The sequence below is a fragment of the Chiloscyllium plagiosum genome, unplaced genomic scaffold, assembly GCF_037043375.1.
Source record: "Chiloscyllium plagiosum isolate Xiang-an unplaced genomic scaffold, Cpla_swu_hap1 HiC_scaffold_22, whole genome shotgun sequence".
In the NCBI taxonomy this organism is placed as follows: domain Eukaryota; kingdom Metazoa; phylum Chordata; class Chondrichthyes; order Orectolobiformes; family Hemiscylliidae; genus Chiloscyllium; species Chiloscyllium plagiosum.
The window spans coordinates 65963460-65987783 of record NW_028270160.1 but is presented as its reverse complement, the minus strand read 5'-3'; the positions used below and the strand labels follow the sequence as shown (position 1 = coordinate 65987783).

The window sequence follows — 24324 nt, the reverse complement described above, 5'->3', positions numbered from 1 at the left end:
CCTCTATCCAAGGCCCCAAAGGAGCTTTCCACATCCATCAAAGTTTTACCTGCACATCCACTAATATCATCTATTGTATCCGTTGCTCGCGATGCGGTCTCCTTTACATTGGGGAGACTGGACGCCTCCTCGCAGAGCGCTTTAGGGAACATCTCCGAGACACCCGCACTAATCAACCACATCGCCCAGTGGCTCAACATTTCAACTCCCCATCCCACTCTGCCGAGGATATGCAGGTGCTGGGCCTCCTCCACCGCCGCTCCCTCACCACCAGACGCCTGGAGGAAGAACGCCTCATCTTCCGCCTCGGAACACTTCAACCCCAGGGCATCAATGTGGATTTCAACAGTTTCCTCATTTCCCCTTCCCCCACCTCATCCTAGCTTCTAACCTCCAAAAACTCGATCCCCTGACCTGTCCGGACTTGTCCGACCTGCCCAGCTCCTTTTCCACCTATCCACTCCACCCTCTCCTCCCTGACCTATCACCTTCATCTCCTTCCCCACTGACCTATTGTACTCTATGCCACTCTCTCCCCACCCCCACCCTCCTCTAGCTTATCTCTCCACGCTTCAGGCTCTCTGCCTTTATTCCTAATGAAGGGCTTTTGCCGAAACGTCGATTTTGCCTGTCCTCGGATGCTGCCTGAATTGCTGTGCTCTTCCAGCACCACTGATCCAGAATCTGGTTTCCAGCATCTGTAGTCATTGTTTTTACCTTGGGTATATCCTGTCTGGCCTAGGGGATTTATCTGTCCTTATGTTTTTCAACATTTTCTGCACATCCTCCTTCCTAACAACAACCTGTTCTAGCTCTTCAGTCTGTTTCACGCTGTCCTCCAAAATGTCAAGGTCCCTCAATGACTACTGAATCAAAGTATTCATTAAGGACCTCCCCTACTTCTTCTGACTCCAGACACAAGTTCCCTCTACTATCTGTGATTGACCCTACCCTCGCTCTGGTTATCCTCTTGTTCCTCACAAAGGTGTGGAATACCTTAGGGTTTTTCTTAATCCTACTAGATAAATGTTTTCATGTCCCCTTCTAGCTCTCCTAAGTCCATTCTTCAGTTCCTTCCTGGCTACCTTGTAACCCTCTAAAGCCCTGTCTGATCCTTGCCTCCTCAATCTTAAGTAAGCTTCCTCCTTCTTGACAAGATGTTTCACATCCCTTGTCACCCAAGGTTCTCAATTTACCACCCCTTCCTTGTCTCAGTGTGACAAACCAATCCAGCGCTATCAGCACATTCTTCCAAAACAACCTTCACATTTCTGTTGTGCATTTCCCTGAGAACATTTGTTCCCAATTTAGGCATCCCAGTTCCTGCCTAATGACATTCTAATTCCCCCTCTGTCAATTAAATTCTTTCCCATACCGTCTGCTCCTGGCAGGGAGTTGTGATCACTGTCACTGAACTGCTCTCCCATCAAGACATCTGACCCCTGGCATGGTACGTTGCCAAGCACCAAATCCAATATGACTTCCCCTCTAGTCGGTCTATCTACATATTACGTCAGGAATCCTTTCTGGATACACCTGACAAAAACTTCTCCATCCAACTTATTTGAACCAAGGTGGTTCCAATTAATATTAGGCAAGTTAAAGTCGCCCATTACAAAATCCTGTTACTTCTGCACCTTTCCAAAATCTGCCTCCCAATCTTCTGCTCCATGTCTGTGTTGCTATTGGGGTCCTGTAGAAAACTCCCAATAAGTTGACTTCTCCTTTCCAGTTTCTGCCTTCCACTCATACTGATTCTGTAGACAAACCCTTCTCGATTATCTCCCTTTCTGCAACAGTGAAACTATCCCTGATTAGCAATGCCATTCCTCCACCTCTTTAAACCCCCCCACCCCCTTTCCTCTTGAAACATCTAAACCCTGGAACATCCAACAACCACTCTTGACCCTTTGATATCCAAATCTCCGTAATGGCCACAACATCATAGTTCCAAGTACTGATCCATGCTCTGAGTCATCCTCATTCCTGATGAGATGTAGAGGAGCTGGTGTTTGACTGGAGTGGATAAAGTCAAAAATCACAAATCCAACAGGGTTGTTTGGAAGCACATGCTTTCGTTGCGTTGCCCCTTCATCAGGTAGCTGTGGAGCAGGACCATAAGGCACAGAATGTATAGCAAACGATTACTGTGTCATGCAACTGAAATGATATATTGAACAAACCTAGATTGCTGTTAAGTCTTTTATCTTTTAGAATGGGTTGCAGGCTTCAGTTCATTAACATGTAAATCCCAGAACTTTAATGAACCGAAGCCTGCAATCCATTCTAAAAGATGAAAGACTTAACAGCAATCTAGATTTGATCAGCTTATGATTTCAGTTGCATGACACTGTAATCTTTTGCTATAAATTCTGTGTCTTATGCACTTACTCCACAGCTACTTGATGAAGGAGCAGCAATATGAAAGCTAGTGCTTTCAAATAAACCTGTTGGACTTTAACCTGGTAGTTGTGTCATTTTTGACTTTATCCTGATACTTGGATTAAAATAGACACACTGCAACCTATCACATTGACTGCAACTCTGAGAGGAGGGATTTGGCACCTGTTAGGACAGAGTCTCTGCATGCTGTATCTGGCGGTTCACTACCTACTCCATCATCTGATCCGTAGCTCAGGTTCCCTCCCCCGCCAATCGAGTTTCAACACTCCCGAAGAGCAAAAGCAAACCACCTACCCAGGATGTTGGTGCTCCCCCAGTTCAGGTGAAACTTGTCTTTTTTTGTACAGGTTCACAGCGGTTGGAGGAAGAGCGCCTCATCGTCCGCCTAGGAACCCTCCAACCACAAGGGATGAACTCAGATTTCTCCAGTTTCCTCATTTCCCCTCCCCCCACCTTGTCTCAGTCAAATCCCTCGAACTCAGCACCGCCTTCCTAATCTGCAATCTTCTTCCTGACCTCTTCGCCCCCACCCCCTCTCCGGCCTATCACCCTCACCTTGACCTCCTTCTACCTATCGCATTTCCAACGCCCCTCCCCCAAGTCCCTCCTCCCCACCTTTTATCTTAGCCTGCTGGACACACTTTCCTCATTCCTGAAGGGCTCATGCCCGAAACATCGATTCTCCTGCTCCTTGGATGCTGCCTGACCTGCAGCACTTTTCCAGCAACACATTTTCAGCACAGATCCTACCTTGCCCAGAAGATATCCCAATCATCCACATACCTGTAGCCCTCCCAGCTACACAAGCCCTGCAGCCATTTGTTCATCTGCACTCGCACTCTATTCCTAGCTTCACTAGCATGTGGCATCGGTAGCAATCCTGAGATTACTACTCTGCTCGTCCAGCCTTCCAGCTTCCAACCTAACTCTCTATATTCTCTTTTCAGGTCTTCATCCCTTCCCTACCTATTTTATTGGTACCGATGTGTACCATGACTTCTGGCTGCTCTTCCCTCCCTTTAATAATCCTGCAGACTCGATTCGAGACATCCCTGGCATCTGGGAGGCAACATACCATCCGGGAGTCTTGTTCACAACCACAGAATCTTCTGTCAGTGCCTCTCACAATTGAATCTCCTGTCACTATCGCTCTCCTATTCTCCTGCCCCCCCACCCCAACATTATCCAAAATGGTATCCCTATTATTGAGGGGAACAGCCACAGCAGGTGCCTGCACTGTCTGCCTATTCTCTTTCCCTCTCCTGCCAGTCATCCAGTTACCTTTATCCTGTAACTTAGGTGTGACTAACTCCCGACAGTCGTCTTTATCACCCCCCTCAGCCTCCCAAATGATCCTAAGTTTATCCAGGTCCAGCTCCAGTTCCCTAATGTGACCTGTGAGGAGCTGGAGTTGGGTGCACTTCTCACCAGAGACACCAGTAGTGATCTTTGCTTCCCACATCCTGCAAGAGGAGCATGCAACCACCCTAGCTTCCCTCTGCTCTAACTTGCCAAAAGCTTCACCTTACCAGCCACAGACACACGGTCTTTTTTTTCGGTTAGAGGAAGAGGATAGGTGGGAGACACTACATGTGTAGAGCCTCGGGTTTAGTCACAGCCCAAATGTATCAGTTCATGTGCCCAGCAATCCCTATGTCTGCATCCCCTCCTGTTGAACCTTCTCTTGGCCTATTCACATAAGTACTTAAGAGGAAAATTTATCTTCCCAGCAGATCCCTCTCCCGCTGCTGCAAATGGGGAGGCCACCTATTCAAGAGTCAAGAGTAGTTTTATTTGTCACTTCTACCATATACAACTGATACAGTAAAAATGAGACAGCGTTCTTCCAGAGCCAAACTGCTACATGGACAGCACAAAGTACACAATCATACACAGGGCAGAATAAAGTGCATAAGAAGAGCAAAACACACAAGACAGCACAGTAATTCCTGACACGTGGTGTACAAGTTACAGTGTAATAAAAGAATGATAATCAGTAAAACATTGTTCTCGCAGCAATTCAAAGTTATGCAGAGAGTTTCAGATGGAATATTCATGAGGTAAGTATTTTCATGCATTCATTCCATTCATAATATTAAAGACTTGTGCTCCAGAATTAGCTATCCTTAACCCAATCTAGCTGTTCCAATGCAACTACAATACTGGCATCTCGCGCAGCAAGGTAGAAAGTGTCCCAGCTTTGTCTTGTCATTAAAAAGCAGGAGAAATTCAACCCAGCCAATTAACACCCTATCAGTCTACTCTCAAGCACCATCAAATGATAGAATGAGTCATCAGTGGTTGCTGTTGAGCAATGACACTCAGTTTTGGTTCTGCCCTTCAACCCCTGACCTCATTACATCCTTGGGTCCAAACATGGACAAAAGAGCTGAACTCCAGAGTTGAGATGAAAGTGACTGCCCTCGATTTCAAGGAAGCATTTGATATGGTGTTGAGGTGCCCCAGCATAACTGAAGTCATTGTGAATTAGTATAGAAAACTGGAGTCATACATAGCAGAAAGGAAAATGTGTGTGTCTGTTAGAGGTCAGTCATCTCAGTTCCAAAATATCTCTGCAGGTGGTCCTCGGGGTAGTGTCCAAGACCAAGCAGTCTTCAGCTGACTCATAATGTCCAAAAGAACAAAGAAAATTTACAGCCTAGGAACAGGCCCCTTGGCCCTCCAAGCCTGAGCCGATCCAAATCCACTGTCTAAACCTGTCACCCAATTCCTAAGCATCTGTTTCCCTCTGCTCCCCTCATGCATTTGTCCAGGTGCCTCTTAAATGAATCTACGGTGCCTGTCTCTACTATCTCTTCAAAGTACTTGCCATGTGTATTGCCCTTAAACTTTTCACCTCTCACCTTGAAAGTGTGACCTCTCGTTACTGAGTCCTTCACCCTGGTATAAAGCTTAAGTCTATCTATCTTGTCTATACCCTTCATCATTTTGTAAACCTCCATCAGGTTGCCCCTCAGTCTCCTTTTTTCTAACGAAACAGTCCTAACCTACTCAACCTCTCTTCATACCACCTTCCATACCGGGAATCATCCTCGTAAACTTTCTCTGCAACCTCTCCAAAGCATCCGCATCCTTTTGGTAATGTGGTGACCAGAATTGTACACAGTATTCTAAATACTGCCAAACAAATGTCTTGTGCAATTTTAACATGAAAGGTCAAAGATGAGTCAGCTGATGACTGCACAAAGAATATGAGGCAAAATCTGCACAATATTCAGGCCTATGCTGATCATAGGGGTGGGCCATTTAGAACAGAGTTGAGGAGAAACTGAATGCTTTCAAGAAAGAGTTGGATAGAGCTCTTAAAGATAGTGGAATCAAGGAGTATGGGGATAAGGCAGGAACAGGATACTGATTGAGGATGATCAACCATGATCATAATGAATGGTGATGCTGGCTCGAAGGGCAGATTGGCCTACTCCTGCACATATTGTCTATTATCTATTATCATAGAATCCCTGTAGTGTGGAAGCAGGCCATTTGGCCCAACAAGCCCACACTGACCCTCTAAAGAGCAACCCACCCAGACCTATTCTCCTGTCTACTATTATATTTTTCCCCTGACTAATGCACCTGTGGGCAATTTAGCAAGGCCAGTTCTCCTAACCTGCACATCTTTGGACTGTGGGAGGAAACTGGAGCACCTGGAGGAAACCCACGTAGCGCCTGAGGGGGTGACAAATACTCTTCAACAAGTGATCTATGTTTGCTAATGGCATTCAATGGCATTACCAATGCTAGTTTCCATTATATCAAATTCTGAGCTTTATTCTTGGCCAAAGCTGAACTGGACCAACCATGGGCGGCACGGTGGCACAGTGGTTAGCACTGCTGCCTCACAGCGCCAGAGACCTGGGTTCAATTCCCGCCTCAGGTGACTGACTGTGTTTCCTCCCACAGTCCAAATATGTGCAGGTTAGGTGAATTGACCATGCTAAATTGCCCGTAGTGTTAGGTGAAGGGGTAAATGTAGGGGAATGGGTCTGGGTGGCTTGCGCTTTGGCAGGTCGGTGTGGACTTGTTGGGCAGAAGGGCCTGTTTCCACACTGTAAGTAATCTAATCTAATCTAAAAAAACCTTATGAATATTGTGGCAATAAGAAAAGGTCAAAAACTAGGAATTCTGAAGTGAGTAACTTGCCTTATAATGTCCCCATGTCTGACCATCATCTACAGACCACAAATTAGGAATGCGATGGATTATTGCCCCCTTGCTTGGCTGAATGCAACTCCAAGGTAAAAACAATGACTGCAGATGCTGGAAACCAGATTCTGGATTAGTGGTCCTGGAAGATCACAGCAGTTCAGGCAGCATCCAAGGAGCTTCGTAATCGACATTTTGGGCAAAAGCCCTTCATCAGGAATAAAGGCAGTGAGCCTGAAGCGTGGAGAGATAAGCTAGAGGAGGGTGGGGTTGGGGAGAAAGTAGCATAGAGTACAATGGGTGAGCGGGGGAGGGGATGATGGTGATAGGTCAGGGAGGAGAGGGTGGAGTGGATAGGTGGAAAAGGAGATAGGCAGATAGGACAAGTCCGGACAAGTCATGGGGACAGTGCTGAGCTGGAAGTTTGGAACTAGGGTGAGGTGGGGGAAGGGAAAATGAGGAAACTGTTGAAGTCCACATTGATGCCCTGGGGTTGAAGTGTTCCGAGGCGGAAGATAAGGCGTTCTTCCTCCAGACGTCTGGTGGTGAAGGTGCGGCGGTGAAGGAGGCCCAGGACCTCCATGTCCTCGGCAGAGTGGGAGGGGGAGTTGAAATGTTGAGCCACGGGGCGGTTTGGTTGATTGCTGCGGGTGTCCCAGAGATGTTCCCTAAAGCGCTCTGCTTGGAGGCGCCCAGTCTCCCCAATGTAGAGGAGAGCGCATCGGGAGCAACGGATACAATAAATGATATTAGTGGATGTGCAAGTAAAACTTTGATGGATGTGGAAGGCTCCTTTAGGGCCTTGGATAGAGGTGAGGGAGGAGGTGTGGGCGCAGGTTTTACAGTCCCTGCGGTGGCAGGGGAAAGTGCCAAGATGGGAGGGTGGGTTGTAGGGGGGCGTGGACCTGACCAGGTAGTCACAGAGGGAACGGTCTTTGCGGAAGGCGGAAAGAGGTGGGGAGGGAAATATATCCCTGGTGGTGGGATCTGTTTGGAGGTGGCGGAAATGTCGGCGGATGATTTGGTTTATGCAAAGGTTGGTAGGGTGGAAGGTGAGCACCAGGGGCGTTCTGTCCTTGTTACAGTTGGAGGGATGGGGTCTGAGGGCGGAGGTGCGGGATGTGGACGAGATGCGTTGGAGGGCATCTTTAACCACGTGGGAAGGGAAATTGCGGTCTCTAAAGAAGGAGGCTATCTGGTGTGTTCTGTGGTGGGACTAGTCCTCCTGGGAGCAGATCCGGCGGAGGCGGAGGAATTGGGAATACGGAATGGCATTTTTGCAAGAGGTAGGAAGGGAAGAGGTGTAATCCAGGTAGCTGTGGGAGTCTGTGGGCTTGTAAAAAATGTCAGTGTCAAGTCGGTCGTCATTAATGGAGATGGAGAGGTCCAGGAAGGGGAGGGAGGTGTCAGAGATGGTCCAGGTAAATTTAAGGTCAGGGTGGAATGTGTTGGTGAAGTTGATGAATTGTTCAACCTCCTCCTGGGAGCACGAGATGGCGCCAGTGATGTCATCAATGTAGCGGAGGAAGAGGTGGGGGGTGGTGCCGGTGTAATTACGGAAGATCAACTGCTCTACGTAGCCAACAAAGAGACAGGCATAGCTGGGGCCCATACGTGTGCCCATGGCTACCCCTTTGGTCTGGAGGAAGTGGGAGGATTCAAAGGAGAAATTGTTAAGGGTGAGCACCAGTTCGGCCAAACGAATGAGCGTGTCAGTGGAAGGGTACTGTTGGGGATGTCTGGAGAGGAAAAAACGGAGGGCTTGGAGGCCCTGGTCATGGCGGATGGAGGTGTAGAGGGATTGGATATCCATGGTGAAGATGAGGCGTTGGGGGCTGGGGAAATGGAAGTCTTGGAGGAGGTGGAGGGCGTGGGTGGTGTCTCGAACGTATGTGGGGAGTTCCTGGACTAGGGGGGATAGGACAGTATCGAGGTAGGTAGAGATGAGTTCAGTGGGGCAGGAGCATGCTGAGACAATGGGTCTGCCAGGGTGGACAGGCTTGTGGATCTTGGGAAGGAGGTAGAACCGGGCAGTGCGGGGTTCCCGGACTATGAGGTTGGAAGCTGTGGGTGGGAGATCTCCTGAGGTGATGAGGTTCTGTATGGTCTGGTGATGGGGGTTGGGGTCATGGTCGAGGGGGCAGTAGGAAGAGGTGTCCTCGAGTTGACGTTTGGCTTCATAAGGCCATAAGACATAGGAGCGGAAGTAAGGCCATTCGGCCCATCGAGTCCACTCCGCCATTCAATCACGGCTGATGGGCATTTCAACTCCACTTACCCGCATTCTCCCTGTAGCCCTTAATTCCTTTTGACATCAAGAATTTATCAAGAATTCACCGGTGTAGAGGTCAGTATGCGAGAAGCTTAACATCATTTTGTTGTATTTTTTAAAAGATATTTTTAATGAAAAGAGATTTTGTAATATTACAATAAACCAAAAACAGCACAACTTAAAAAAAGAACAGAACTACTACACTCATGTACATATACGTTTGAAGAAATATCTAGGTAAACAAACAAACAAATAAATAAATAATAATTAAAACAGCGCAGTGTAACAAAACAAAACAATAGCTCTCGACCATCGAGAGCGTTAACTGATACACATTTACCTGTTTGTAATCCTTCCTCTCAGGATATCAGATTCATTAGACATGATTGTCGTGGCTACATAAAAGCTCTTATTAGACTTGCAGGTAAATCTGTGTGTCCAAGTAATCCAAAAAGGACAGCCATGTCTTGTAAAAAATATTTGGTGCACCAAACGTGTGGAAAAAATCCAAAGGGATGTGCTCCATGACTAACTAATGCCAACCCAAAAGACCCAGGGGTTTTTCAGACACCCCACATAACAAATTATTCATCCTTGCACAGAACAAGGATATTAAAAAGTTTTTTTCCAATGTGCGTCTGAAGGCAGCAAACTGGGCAGGCCCTGGAGAAGATAGACTGGGTCCATCTCCAATTTAGTCCCCAAGATCCTCTCTATTACACCTACCACAGCGCTCCAGTATGTCTGAAGTCTGCGGCAGGACCAAAGGCAATGAGTGAGAGCACCCGTATTAATTTTACATTTGGGACATACAATTCCTACAGTGTGGAAATGAGCCCATCGGCCCAACAAATCCACACTGATTTTCGGAAGCGTATTCCATCCAAACCCATTCCCCAACTCTTTACATTTACCTCTGACTAATGCACCTAACCTACATATCCCTGAACACAATGGGCAATTTAGTACGGCCAATCTTTGGATTGTGGGAGAAAGCCAGAGCACCTGGAGGACACTGGGAGAACGTGCAAACTCCACACAGACAGTCACCCGAGGCCAGAATTCAACCCAGGTCCCTGGTGCTGTGAGGCAGCAGTGCTAACCACTGGGTCAACGTGCAGCCCATGTTGAGGATACTCCTACTTTAAACTTTGAGAGGCGATCTGGGGCAAGGTGGACTGTGTAGAGAATCTTTTAACTGCAGAGCATGGGTCCTATTGCAAATCAAAATCTTTCTTGCGTTTTCCCAAATATCTTCCCATGTCTCAGAGGAGTCTTAACCCCTAACTCTCTCTCCCAGACCTCACGAAGCCACTCATCCTCATCTGAAGGGCCACCGATCAACAAATGATAGAGTGCTGACAGAGTGTTTGTTCTTAAAACTATGAACTCTCTTCTCTGTGTTGGATCTGTAAGGTATGGTTAAAAGTGTGTTCCTTTGTTGTGGTTCTGTTCGCCGAGCTTGGAATTTGTGTTGCAGACGTTTCGTCCCTGTCTAGGTGACATCCTCTGCTTGGGAGCCTCCTGTGAAGCGCTTTTGTGTTGTTTCCTCTGGCATTTATAGCCGTTTCCGGTTGTCAGTTCAAGCTGTCCGCTGCAGTGGCCGGTATATTGGGTCCAGGTCGATGTGTTTGTTGATAGAACCTGTGGATGAGTGCCATGCCTCTAGGAATTCCCTGGCTGTTCTGTGTTTGGCTTGTCCTATAATAGTAGTGTTGTCCCAGTCGAACTCATGTTGCTTGTCATCTGAGTGTGTGGCTACTAAAGATAGCTGGTCGTGTTGTTTCGTGGCTAGTTGGCGTTCATGGATACATTTGTTAGCTGTCTTCCTGTTTGTCCTATGTGGTGTTTTGTGCAGTCCTTGCATGGGAGTTTATACACTACATTGGTTTTGCTCTAGATAGGACACTACATAGGACTAGATTGGGGTGCGATATCTGGTCAGCATGGACAACTTGGACCTAAGGGTCTCTTTCCATGCTGTACGTCTCTATGACTCTATGAACCAGTGTTCTGTGCCTCTTGGAAATACTATAGACAGGCAGGAGGCTGGAAGAACATAGCAAGTCAGGCAGCATCAGGAGGTGGAGAAGTCGATGTTTCGGGTGTAACCTTCCTTCAGGACTGGGGGTAGGTGTGAGGTGGAGCTGCAGATAAAGGAGGTGCCAGGTGGTGAAGTGGGGATAGGTGAAGACAGGTAGAGCACACAACCTGGTAGATCAATGGAAGGAATGAATCTGGTTGGTTTCAGGGAGCAGTGGAAGGGATGGGGAAGGGCTGGGAAAGGAGTCGGGGAATGGGGAGTGAGCTCATTTGAAATTGGAGAACTCAAAGTTGAGCCCTCCGGGCTGTAGGCTGCCCAGACAGAATATGAGGTGTTATTCCTCCAATTTGGGCTGTGATTCATTTTGGCAGTGGAGGAGGCCAAGGATGGTCTTGTCGGAAAGGGATTGTAATGCAGTAAAGAGAGAGTTCCCCCACGTCCCACCAATCTTCACATCCAATACATCATCCTTAAACACTTCCACCTCCAACATTCCCCCACCACCAAGAACATCCTCCCTTCCACACTCCTCTCTGCTTTCTGCAAGGACCTTTCCCTTCGACAGTTCCCTCTCCCCACCAAACCTCCCCCCCCCACCCCCCCCCCCCCCCCCGCTCCCGCAACTTGGGCAGCACGGTGGCACAGTGGTTAGCACTGCTGCCTCACAACGCCAGAGACCCGGGTTCAATTCCCGCCTCAGGTGACTGACTGTGTGGAGTTTGCACGTTCTCCCTGTGTCTGCGTGGGTTTCCTCCGGGTGCTCCGGTTTCCTCCCACAGTCCAAAGATGTGCAGGTCAGGTGAATTGGCCATGCTAAATTGCCCGTAGTGTTAGGTAAGGGGTAAATGTAGGGGTATGGGTGGGTTGTGCTTCGGCGGGTCGGTGTGGACTTGTTGGGCTGAAGGGTCTGTTTCCACACTGTAATCTAATCTAATCTAAAAAACTCCTAGGTACCTTCCCTTGCAACTGGAAAATATCCAAAACCTGCTGGAACACCACCCAGGGTCCATCCAGGGTCCCAAACAGTCATTCCAGACAGACAGAGGTTCACCTGCCTCTCCTCCAACTTAGTTTACTGCATCAGGTGCTCCTGATGTGGTTTTCTCCAATTTCAAATAACCTCGCTCACCATCCAATGATTCCCTTCCCAGCCCTTCCCTATTCCTTCTACTGGCACCAACCAGGTTCATTCCACCCATTGATGAACCATGTCATACTCTCTACCTGTCTTCACCTATCCCCATTTCACCACCTTGCTTCTGCCACCCCCTTTATCTGCAGCTCCCACACCCACCCCTAATCCTGAAGAAGGGTTACACCGGAAATGTCGACTTCTTCACGACCTGATGCTGGCTGGCTTGCTCTGTTTTTCCAGCCTCCTGCCTGTCTGTTTTGGATTCCAGCATCTGTCGTTTTTATTTTGTCTTCTGGAAGTAAAAAGCACCTGATGTGAGGGGGACGAGATTCAAAAATAGCCATTTCTAACAAGTCAAAAGCATCACCTCACTCGTCAGTGAATTCTCTGGGCAAGAGCTTTTCCTGTTTTTCCTTCAATCCATAGCACCAATGTTTGTTTGTCTCGCAGTGTTTATTTAACTTGTATATTGTACATGTAGCTCTGTTCTTGTCCACAGTTCCCTGAAGGCAGCAGGTTAAGACAATGGTTAAGGAGAGACACATCAGTCATGGCATAGATTATAAGAGCATTGAGTAATGTTAGAATTGTACAGAACTTAGTTTAGGCCATAGCTGGAGTATTGTGTGCAATTCTAGTTACCGCGCTGTAGAGAGGAGGTGCAGAGGAGATTCACCAGAATGTCAAAGGAACATAGACACATTGCCAGGGTGGAGTAGTTTAGTCTTGAAGAGAGGCTCAATAAGCTTTGGTTGATTTCTTTAGAGCAGAGAAGACTGACATGGGACCTTATTGATATGAATATAATTATGAGGGGCATGGAAAGGGTGTAAAGGAAGTGGCTGTTCCCTTTAGTCAAAGAGTCAATAACGAGGGGACATAATTTTAAGTATACAATAGGGTGGCATAATGGCTCAGTGGTTAGTGCAGCTGCCTCACTGAACTATTGACCCAGATCCAGTTCCAGCCTTGGGTGACTGTGTGGAGTTTGCACATTCTCCCTGTATCTGTGTGCGTTTCTGCCGGATGTTGCGGTTTCCTCCCACAGTCCAAATATGTGCAGGTTGGATAGATTGGCCACGCTGAATTGCCCCATACTGTCCAGGGATGTGCAGGTTAAGCAAATTAGCTCTGGTAAATGTGGGGTTATGGGGCTAGGGTGGATGGCTGGGTCTGGGTGGGATTGACTTTGCAGATTCAATCTGCCAAATGGCCTTTTTCCACAATCTGAGGTTTCTGAGGTTTAGAGGGGATTTGAGGAAAAACCTTTTCACCCAGAGGGTGATGGAACTCTAGAATGCCTGCGAGAGAAGTTGGGGTAGGTAGACTAAACCTTTAAAAAAGTACTTGAATGAACTCTAAATACATGTTTATTGCGTTCCACTCTCTAACATTCAAGATTATGGGTCAAGTGCTGGAAAGTGGGATTAGTGAAGATGTAGAATAGTCTTTTGTCAGCGCAGACTGAATGGGTCAAAAGACCACTTCTGTACCACATGATTCTGTGTTTGTATATTGATGGTTCACCTGTAGCTGGAATCTAATGGTAATTGTGGTTAAGTACAGAAATCTAGTCTGGACTTTCAAAAGAAATGGGCATAGGAGTAGGCCATTTGCGTTCTGAAGCTTGCCCTGTTTTTCAATAAGATCATGGCTGATCTGCCTCAGGCCTCAACTCCTCTTTTGGAAACATAGAAGATAGGTCAGGAATAGGCCATTCAGTCCTTCAAGGACCACCATTAAATATGACCATACCTGTTAATGCCTTAAACCGAGGGTGCCATGTCCAACTTCCTCTTGAATATATCCAATGAACTGGCGCCAACAGCTTTCCGTCGTAGAGAATTCCACAGGTTCTCAACTCTCTGAATTAAGAAATTATTCCTCATCTCAGTCCTGAATGACTTACCTCTTACTTTTAAACTGTGATCCTAGTTCTGAACTTCCCCAACGTCGGAAACATTCTTCCCACATCTGTCTGCCCAGTCCCTCCAGGATTTTATATGTTTCAGTGAGATCTTCCCTCATTCTTCTAAATTCCAGTGAGTACAAGCCTAATCAATCCAGTCTTTCTTCATCTGTTAATCCTGTCATCCCGAGAATTAGAGAGTCAAAGAGTCCAACAGCAGGGAGACAGGCCCTTTGGACCAAATGGTCCCTGCCAACCAAAATGTCCATCCATGCTAACCCCATTTCCCTGCACTTGGCCCATATTCCTCTAATCCTGTCCTATCCATGTGTTTGTCCAAGTGCCTTTTAAATGTTTTTAACGTACCCACCTCAACCACTTCCGCTGGCCGCTCGTTCCATACGCCTACCATCCTCTGTGTAAAAAGGTTGCCCCTCAGTTTCCCTACTATTCTTTCCCCTCTAACTGATGCCCTCTAGTCCTTGATTTCCCTTTTCCCCAGGAAAAAGACTGAGTACATTCACCTTATCCATGCCTCTCATAACCTTATACACCTCTATAAGGTCCCCCTCAGTCTCCAACACACTAAAGAAAAAAGTCCGAGCTTGTCCAACCTCTCCCTATAACTCAGACTGTTGAGTCCAGGCAGCATCTTTGTAAATTTCCTTTGCCCTCTTTCCAGTTTAATAACATCTTACCTAGGTGACTAAAACTGAACACAATACTCCCAAGTGCAGCCTCACCAATGTCCTGTATAACTGCAACCTAACTTCCCAACTTCTATACTAAATGCCCTGACTGATGAAGGCCAGTGTTATAGAACATAGAAGAATACAGCGCAGTACAGGCCCTTTGGCCCTCGATGTTGCGCCGATCCAAGCCCACCTAACCTATACTAACCCACTATCCTCCATATACCTATCCAATGCCTGCTTAAATGCCCATAAAGATGGAGAGTCCACCACTGCTACTGGCAGGGCATTCCATGAACTTACGACTAACTTCATTGCCCTGTCTACCTATGACTCCACTTTCAGAGAACATGAACTTCAAGCTCCCTCTGTTGTTCCACTGCACTTCTTAAAGCCCTACCATTCACCATGAAACTCCTACCTTGATTTGACTTTCCAAAATGCAAGACCTCATACTTAACTATATTAAACTCGATTTGCCATTTCTCAGCCCACTTCCCCAGCTGACCAAGGTCCTGCTGCAATTTCTGTTGACCTTCCTCAGTGTCCATGATACCACATATTTGAGTGTCATCTGGTGAACCTTCTCCAGACTCCTTCAATAGTAAGAAAGTCCTTCCTCTGACTAAAAGACCAAAACTACACACAATACTCAAGGTATGGCCTCACCAAGGTCCTGTATAACTGCAGCAAGACAAACCTATGAAGGCCAGCTTTCCTAACTGCCTGCTGTACCTGTATGCCAACCTTTAGTGATTTCCACTATGACACTCGGATCCCATTGTACCTCAACCTTTTCTAAACTGCCACCATTTAGACAATAATCCACCTTCCTGTTCTTGCCACCAAAGTGGATAACCTCACATTAATCCACATTATATCCACAGTATTTGCCCACTTAGCCAGCCTGTTTGAGTCATCCTCCAGCCTCTTAGCATCCTCCTTCGCAACACACACTGCCACCCAGTTTAGTGCTGTCTGCAAATTTGGAGATATTGCATTCAATTCCTTCATCCAAATTGTCAATGTATATTGTGCCAGTTCAGCATAGCCATCAACTCCCTGATATTTTGAAAATTTAGCAATTTCCTCTCCAATATCAAGTATTCTCTACAGCACTCTGGGATAGAGATTTCTAGATATTCATGGCTGTTTGGGAAAAGAAATTCCTTTGCATCTCAGTTTTACATGAGTATCCTCTTATTCTGTGACTGTATCCTGCTGTTGAGTGTGTCCTGATTAGATTAGATTCCCTACAGTACGGAAACAGGCCCTTCGGCCCAACAAGTCCATACTGACCCTTTGAAGAGTAACCCATCCAGTCCCATTCCCATACCCTATATTTACCCCTGACTAATGCACCTAACACTATGGGTAATTTAACATGGCCAATTCCCCTGCCCTGCGCATCTTTGGATTGTGGGAGGCAACTGGAGCACCTGGAGGAAACCCACACAGACACGGGGAGAAAGTGCAAACCACACAGACAGTTGCCCAAGGTAGGGATTGAAGCTGTGTCCCTGGTGCTGTGTGGAAGCAGTGCTAACCACTGAGCCACCATGCCATCCTTTTGTTCTGTGACTGTGTCCTCTTGTTCTATGACTATATTCGTCAACCTGGATCTAAAAGACACATCAATTGGACATGCTTGTACAATGAATAAAATTTTTAACTTTTGTGGTGATTCTGGGAAGACTGAGGCTGGACATACAGCCCAGTACAACTTGATAAACTTTGAGGGCTCATCCAGGTTTGATTTTGAAATGGAGACTACAAGGATTTGTGTGTGGTATTAAAGGGACTTATGCCCGAAACGTCGATTCTCCTGTTCCCTGGATGCTGCCTGACCTGCTGTGCTTTTCCAGCAACACATTTTCAGCTGTGGTATTAGTAAACAGCACAATTGAAGAAAAATACAGGGTGTACAGAGTTTTAAACCTAGCACTGGAAACAGCAAAGGATTTATGCAAGTGGTACAATTTTCCCTGACAGTCTAAAGGAAACTTTCAAAACCCACATTGATTCCATGGGCCAGTAAACTAGAGATGTCATTGCCTGACAGACCTGCAAAGGCAGGTATAATTGAGGTATTAGCATAGCAGTTTTTCCTCCACTCATAACTTTGCGTGTATGACTGCGTACGTGTGTAGTGAGAGTTCTGTAATAGGGTTAGACGCCAATACGGGGAGAAAGTGAGGACTGCAGATGCTGGAGATCAGAGCTGAAAATGTGTTGCTGGAAAAGCGCAGCAGGTCAGGCAGCATCCAAGGAATGGGAGAATCGACGTTTCGGGCATTAGCCCTGAAGAAGGGCATATGCCCGAAACGTCGTTTCTCCTGTTCCTTGGATGCTGCCTGACCTGCTGCGCTTTTCCAGCAACACATTTTCAGCTTAGACGTCAATACTTCATGATTGTTTATCTGGAGCCAGAATCTATTTAATTATAATAAGTAGTAAACCTTGTAATTACAGAAACCTGGTCCATGCTTTCTATCAACCTCCAACTAAAAGACTGGGGACAAAAACAAAGTGCTGGAGAAACCCATCAGGTCTGGCAATACCTGTAGAGAGAAAAACAGTTAACATTTTTGAGTCCATTGGCATTTCATCAGAATGGACGCGAAACATTAACTCTGTTTTTCTCTCTCCATAGATGCTGCCAGACCTGCAGAGTTTCTGGTTTTGTTCGCTTTGTTTTTGTTTCAGATCTCCAGCATCCACAGTTCTTTGTTTAATTCTAGAGGTAAATTGGGGAATTTTATGTAAGCTTTAACTTTTGTGACTTTTTAAACTTTGAGAGAGGCCTCCTGCTGCTTGTGGAACCCAGTTCTCCTTCATCCAGGCTCAGACTCGGCATGATGGCAGCAGTGGGATCAACCAGAACAGCTGTCCCATGCCCCCCAAAACAGAGTCTGACTCTTGATGCTCCTCTGATCATGGATTCTGTCTCTTGAGATGCAGCAACTTTGGGAGAGAGGGAACCTATGATTGGAGAAAGAAGAACCACAAACTTGGGAGAGACACAATCTGCAATTGGAGGAGCAGCTCCTCAGATCTTGTGGCTCACACACAAGGGCGAGTTTTCTCTCCTTTGTCACCACCCTCATTTACGTTTCATGAGCTTTTTGGGGATTTAGAGGGCAAATGCTGACCTTGTGCATTTTTAACTCTGCTACTTACAGATCATTGATCACTTTGCATTGCTTATTCTGAAGTAAATGTTGTCTACTTATTAGGAGAGCTTATGTAAGAACCAACTGCAGTCCTAGCACAATGTCAGAACCCGAAGTCTGAGTGAAGTAGCAGAATCCAAGCCAACCAAGTACACAACCAATGATTGAGTTGTAAGAGATTCAGACCTCAGACTTCCTCAGCTAAGAGAGAGGCAGAATAATAAGATTGAGAAAGCAGCAAGTTGAATTAATAAAAGCATAAAATTGCAACTATTCTCTGGGTGACGGAGGTTCTTCACAAAGGAGACAAATGGCAATATTGGAAAAATAGCCAACTTATTCAAGAAAAAAGATTGCAAAGTAATTGCCCGTGATTGTATTAAAGTCGACATTTCGAGGCTCTAAAGGGGGATAATATTTTCATTTCAATTCCTCCTCCTGAACGTAAAGATATGTATTAGATGAGCATTCTGCTGGTCCCTGCAACTCTCCTGTATTTTGTTCAAGAAGCCATGCCCTAAATATTAGCTTTCGCAGTGAATAATTGACAATAACTGACAACATATTTTGATATTACCATGATTTCCTCCTTTGTGGATACTGGGGTCAATTGTGAAGTCAGTTTAACTAATTAAACCATATTGAACATGGGCTAAACCAAACTTGCAAAGCTTTATACTGAAAGAACTGTGGATGCTGTAAATTGGAGGCAAAAATAAAAATTGTTGGAAAAGCTCAGCAGGTCTCGCAGCATCTTCAGAAAGGTCACTCAACATTAACTGTGATTTCTCTCCACAGCTAGAGCTGAGCTTTTCTAGTATTTTTATTTTTGTCTTTGTATCAGAAAATGTATTTTTAAATATGCACTGAGCTTCTGAGGAAACCCAAGAATAGGTTTTCTTTAAAAACATTGTACATGTTTGATTGATATGAGATGGAGGGGGAGAAAGAGAGGAAAAAAATCATCATTGTTTTGTGTTTTTTTTTAAACAGTTTCTCTATACACTTGCAATTTTACTGATACTGGAATTGCTGGGTGGAATTGTGGCATTGATCTTTCGGCATCAGGTAAGAAACCAACATTTCACCAAACATTTATGAAGTCAGGACTGAAGATCTCCTGCAACCACATGGTACAAGAAGTCAGTGACACTGACGTCATTGATGTGCATCTGGAATAGCAAATCAACACCCACATCTTTTACAACCTTGATATATGCACCATTTAAGTCAAATTTCTGGAGTTTCGAATTTGTCCCCTGTGCAAAATGCAAAACAACTGAATTTTCAGGAGTAGTCTGCAGTAAAGAGTACTGTTAATGGAGCTATCATGAATACTTTCTTTACTTGTTAGATCATAAGATAACTAGATAGTGGGTCTTCATTGAATTTAACTTCATATTTTCCATGGCAACTTTTAAACTTGTTTGTCAGCTTTAGCATCCAACTCAGAAGATCAGAGACATCAAACTAAATTCTAAACATTTGATGTTACTCCAGGTTGATTCTTGAGTGCAGTACTAAGATTGCTACGCAGTCTAAGGTGCCATCTTTCACGATGAGGCATTAAACCAAAGGCCTATCTGCTCTGTCAAATGTGAAAGATTTCATAGCACTGCTCAAAAAAGAACTAGGGAGTTTTATTGTTACCTGGCCAAAATTGGCTTTGAGCCAACATTAATAAAGCCAATTAATTAATCCATTTATCTCTGTTGCTAGTGGAACATTCTTGGATTCAACACAATTACCATAGTTTAATATTTAAACATGGATGTTGTTAAAAAATCAATTCAATGGGTGTGAAGTATTTTGGAATGTGCTGATGATATGAAAGGTGGTATAAACATGCAAGATTTCATTGTTTTCTGCACGTGAACAGCTGCCATCCCTCCTGTCATTGAAGTCATCATAGAAGAATCCCTACAGTGTGAAAACAGGCCTTCAGCCCAACAAGGCCACACCAACACTCCGAAGAGTAATCCACCCAGACTCATTCCCCGACACTATTACTCTATATTTACCACTGAATAATGCACTTAATCTACACACCCTTGAACACCGTGGGCAACTTAGCATGGTCAATTCACCTAACCTGCACATCTTTAGATTGTGGGAGGGTACCAGAGCACCTGGAGGAAACTCATGCAGAGACAGGGAGAATGTGAAAATTCTACACAGACAGTCGCCAAAAGCTGGAATTGAACCCGGGTCTCTGGTGCTGTGAGGCAGCATTGCAAACCACTGAGCCACCAGGATAAATATTTTAACTGTGGCAGATTAAGAAATGGAGATTGGCATCAGGTACTACGTTCCTCTAAGTTTATTACAAAGCATGCTGTTACTCAAATCAAGCTTTCTGATAGTCAGTCAGAGTCATACTGCAGGGAAACAGACCCTTTGGTCCAACTCGTCCGTGCTGACCAAGTTTCCCAAACTGAAGTAGTCGCACTTGCCTGCATTTGGCCTGCCCAGTGCCATATACCTTACAGGGAAAAGCAGAGGCAGAAATCAGGAAGTTGTAATCGGAAGGAATCATTAACCCAGTGCAGTTTGCTGATTAGGCAGCACCAGTCGTACCCATTGTGAAGCCTGACTGGTCAGTTTGAAGACCATCAGACAGACTCAATGGGCTAAAGAGCCCTCTACACCTATTTGTGTGCCTGTCTAAACATGTTTTAAATGTTGTAACTATACCTGCATCAACACTTCTTCTGGCAATTCATTCCACATATGAACTACCCTCTGTATGAAAAAGTTGCCTCTCTGGTCCATTTTAAATCTTTCTCCTCTCTTAAAAGTATGCCCTCTAGTTTTGAACTCCCACGCTAGGGAAAAACACATTTTGCTACTCACCTTATCTATGCCCCTCATAATTTTATAAACCTCAAGATCATCCCCAACCTCCCATGCTCCAGTGCAAGAATTCTCAGCCTATCCAACCTCTCCTCATAACTCTTGACCCTCCAGTCCCAGAAACATCCTTCTAAAATTTTTTAAAACCCTCTCCAATTTAATATTATCGCTCCTATAGTAGTACAACCCAAACTATATACAGTACTGCAAAAGTGGCCTCACCAACTCATCATGATGTCCCAACTCCTGTACTTAGTGGTCTGAGCAATAAAGGCATTCCAAATGCCTCCTTAACTACCCTATATCTACCTGTGATGCAGCTTTTCAAGAACTATGTAACTGACTCCTAGGTCTCTGTTCAACAACACTACCCAGGGCCCTACCATTAACTATATTAGTCCTGCCCTTGTTCATCTTGTGAAAATAGAATACCTCCAAATTAAATTCCATTTGCCACTCCTCAGCCCATGGGCCAATTGATCAATATTCTTTTGTAGTCTCGGATAACCTTCACTGTCCACAAAACCGCCAATTTTGGTGTCATCCACAGACTTATTATTGGGGTCTCCAAATGAAATAGTGATGAATTTATCATCATAGCTTAACGACAAAGTGATTGTCACAGGTAGGGAAATGATTACTGCATCTTCCAGAAAGTAAAGATCTGGGGCAAATCTAACCAACAGTTAAATCCTGACTCTTTGAATGGAGCATATGCCAAGCAAAAAGGTTCTAGTTGAGGCAATCTTTTAGAGGAATTGGATAAAAGCAAATTGCGGATACAATTAGGGGGTTAGATAGGGTTGACAGTGTGAACCTTTTCCCGCGTATGGAGTCGGGTATTACAAGGGGGCATAGCTTTAAATTAAGGGGGGGTAGATATAGGACTGAAGTTAGGGGTAGGTTCTTCACTCAGCGAGTCGTAAGTTCATGGAATGCCCTGCCAGTAGCAGTGGTGGACTCTCCCTCTTTATGGGCATTTAAGCGGGCATTGGATAGGTATATGGAGGATAGTGGGTTAGTATAGGTTAGGTGGGCTTGGATCGGCGCAACATCGAGGGCCAAAGGGCCTGTACTGCGCTGTATTCTTCTATGTTCTATGTTCTATGTATGCTGGAATCTGAAACCAAAAGAGAAAATGCTGGAAAATCTCAGCAGGTCAGGCAGCATCTGTAAGGAGAGAAAAGAACTGACGTTTTGAGTCTAACTGACCCTTTGTCAAAGCTTTGACAAAGGGTCAGTTAGACTCAAAACGTCAGCTCTTTTCTCTCCTTACAGATGCTGCCAGACCTACTGAGATTTTCCAGCATTTTCTCTTTTGCTTTTAGAGGAATTGGTTGACTAAAATAGATATATTTCAATATCTTTCATTTTTTCAGGATGATGGAGATTTTAATGTATTTTTCAGATTAGGAGTGTTATTTTTAAAGGTATGAAGTGCGGCAGGTGGGTCTTATGCAGTTTTTTTTCTAGTGTCCCAACCATAAATTATTTCAGTTCTGATGTCATAGATCATTCTCCATAGGGAACTACACTTGCTATATTGTTGACAGTGTCTATCCTTACTCTGAAACCTCAGTAAGATTTTAATAACATGTTCTAGTAAAACAATCAAACTCAAAACAAATCTATATATTAGACAGCAAACTCCCTCAGATTCCACAAGATCACATCTTGTTTCTCAAAACTGACAGAATATGACTTCAGACATACAATAGATTTGCCTCATATTTTTGCATGAATAACAAACTAGTGAAAAATTAAACAATGGTAATTTATGATGTTTTTAAAAATTGTGCTTGCATGTCCTTTCTTTTTTATCCCATTATAAATACCTGTGTTGACATTCTGAAACAGTTAATGTAAACCAGACATCGTCTATTTGCTCATATCTTTGCTTGATATTTTAAATTTATAACAAGGTTTGATATGATCTTGGAATGCACTAGACAGCTGGAGAAATGCTGTGGATCAATTCCAGTGTTTTAAATTAGTAAGTCAATAAGGTTTGAAACCAATTCCTGCAGATAATGCTGGAAGTTACTATGCAAGAATTGGCATACTCAGAGGTTCATGCAGGTAAAATTCTCTTTTGAGAATAGACAAGGATAGGAAAATCAAAATAATTTACGGTGAAAAGATTACTTTTTAAAAAAAAGTGTGAAACCTATGATGTGGAGAATGAAGAATGAAAAAAGACAGAAATATTCACAATTTTGTGGCACTGCCTTCAATTTTTCTACTTTCAACCTCCATATATCTTGTACTGAAATTATTAGTCACTCCTTATGGAAAGTACACATATTCTTTCCTTGTTTTTATCCTTTCATTATATAATTTTATGATTATCCCAGAATATGTGCAGAACTTGGCTTCAATCCTGATGCGTGTGGGGTATAGTACATTTATCACATGATCGATTTTACATATACATCAGAATAATCTGCTTTTCAATAAATTTGAAAATTTCACCAACATTTGAATGCAGCCTAACACAGATTGCAACAAAATTGAGTGTAATATAATAAATACAAATGAAGATGTTATATTTACATAGCACCTTGTTACATCATTATCCTCAAAATATTTCATATGCTAAAATTGCTCTTCTGCAAAAGCCTGTGCAAGCTGTGTTAAATGTAAGAATGATTGTAACATTTCCTTAGCTTATAACACATTATTTAACTCTAGCTTTATGGCTTGTGATCAGTTTATACTGCATAATTGTTGGGTCAGTCTTGGTAAACTGCACCTTCAGCCGCCATTATATTTAGTCTGATCAGCTGTAGCCACTTTAGTTGAGGCGTCAACCATTGGTTTAACTTCGCTATTTATTTTCCAGACATTAGACTTTATAAATAAAAACATCCGTAAAGGCATTATACGTTATTATGATGATTTGGATTTCAAGAACATAATGGATTTTGTTCAAGAAGAGGTTTGTTGGTTTTTTAAAATTTTGGCTCGATGGAACTTTTGGCGTGACATTCGTTTTTTTGCCTGTTATTGTATTATTTTAATGAGTTTATGCCCAGGGCAACCTACAAATATGGCAGGTTGCATGGTATTACATAATCCAGTTCAGATATCTGAAGAATTAAGTTAATATATAGAATCTTGCAGCATGGAAACAGACCCTTCAGTCCAATCTGTCTATGCCAAACGTAATCCCACACTAAACTAGTCCCAGCTGCCATCTCCTGGCCCATACCCCTCCAAACCTTTCCTTTTAATGTACTTATCCAAATTGTAATTGGACCCTCATTCACCACTTCCTCAAGAAGTTCATTCCACACACGAATGGCCCTCTATGTAAAAATATTTGCCTCCATGTGTTTTAAATCTTTCTCCTCTCTCTTAAAAATGTGCCCCCTTGTCTTGAAATTCCCCATCCTAGGGAAAAGACAACTACCATTAACCTTATGTATACCCCTCATTATTTTATAAACTTCATAAAGGTCGCCTCTCAACCTTCTATGCTCCAGTAAAATGTCCCAGCATATCCAGCCGTTCTTTATAACTCAAAGCTTCCGCACCTGGTAACATCCAGGTAAATCTCTTCTGAACTCTTTCCAGCTTAATAGTATTCTTCCTTTAACTAGGCAACCAGATCTGGACACAGTATTCCAGAAGAGGCCTCACCAAAATCCTGTACAACTTCAACATGACATCCCAGCTC

At 44.4% G+C, this 24324-nt stretch overlaps 1 protein-coding gene across 3 annotated transcripts in view; it reads left to right on the top strand.

Moving 5' to 3' along the window:
* tspan15 (tetraspanin 15) overlaps positions 1-24324 on the top strand; it is a 214748-nt gene that overhangs the window by 109323 nt on the left and 81101 nt on the right. For 2 of the 3 annotated variants that reach the window (XM_043712237.2, XM_043712236.2), the window contains 2 exons: positions 18786-18860; positions 23488-23583. In XM_043712237.2, coding sequence (XP_043568172.1) covers positions 18786-18860; positions 23488-23583 — 171 coding nt within the window. The remainder of the gene's footprint in view (positions 1-18785; positions 18861-23487; positions 23584-24324) is intronic. The other variant, XM_087999149.1, reaches the window with a different exon arrangement.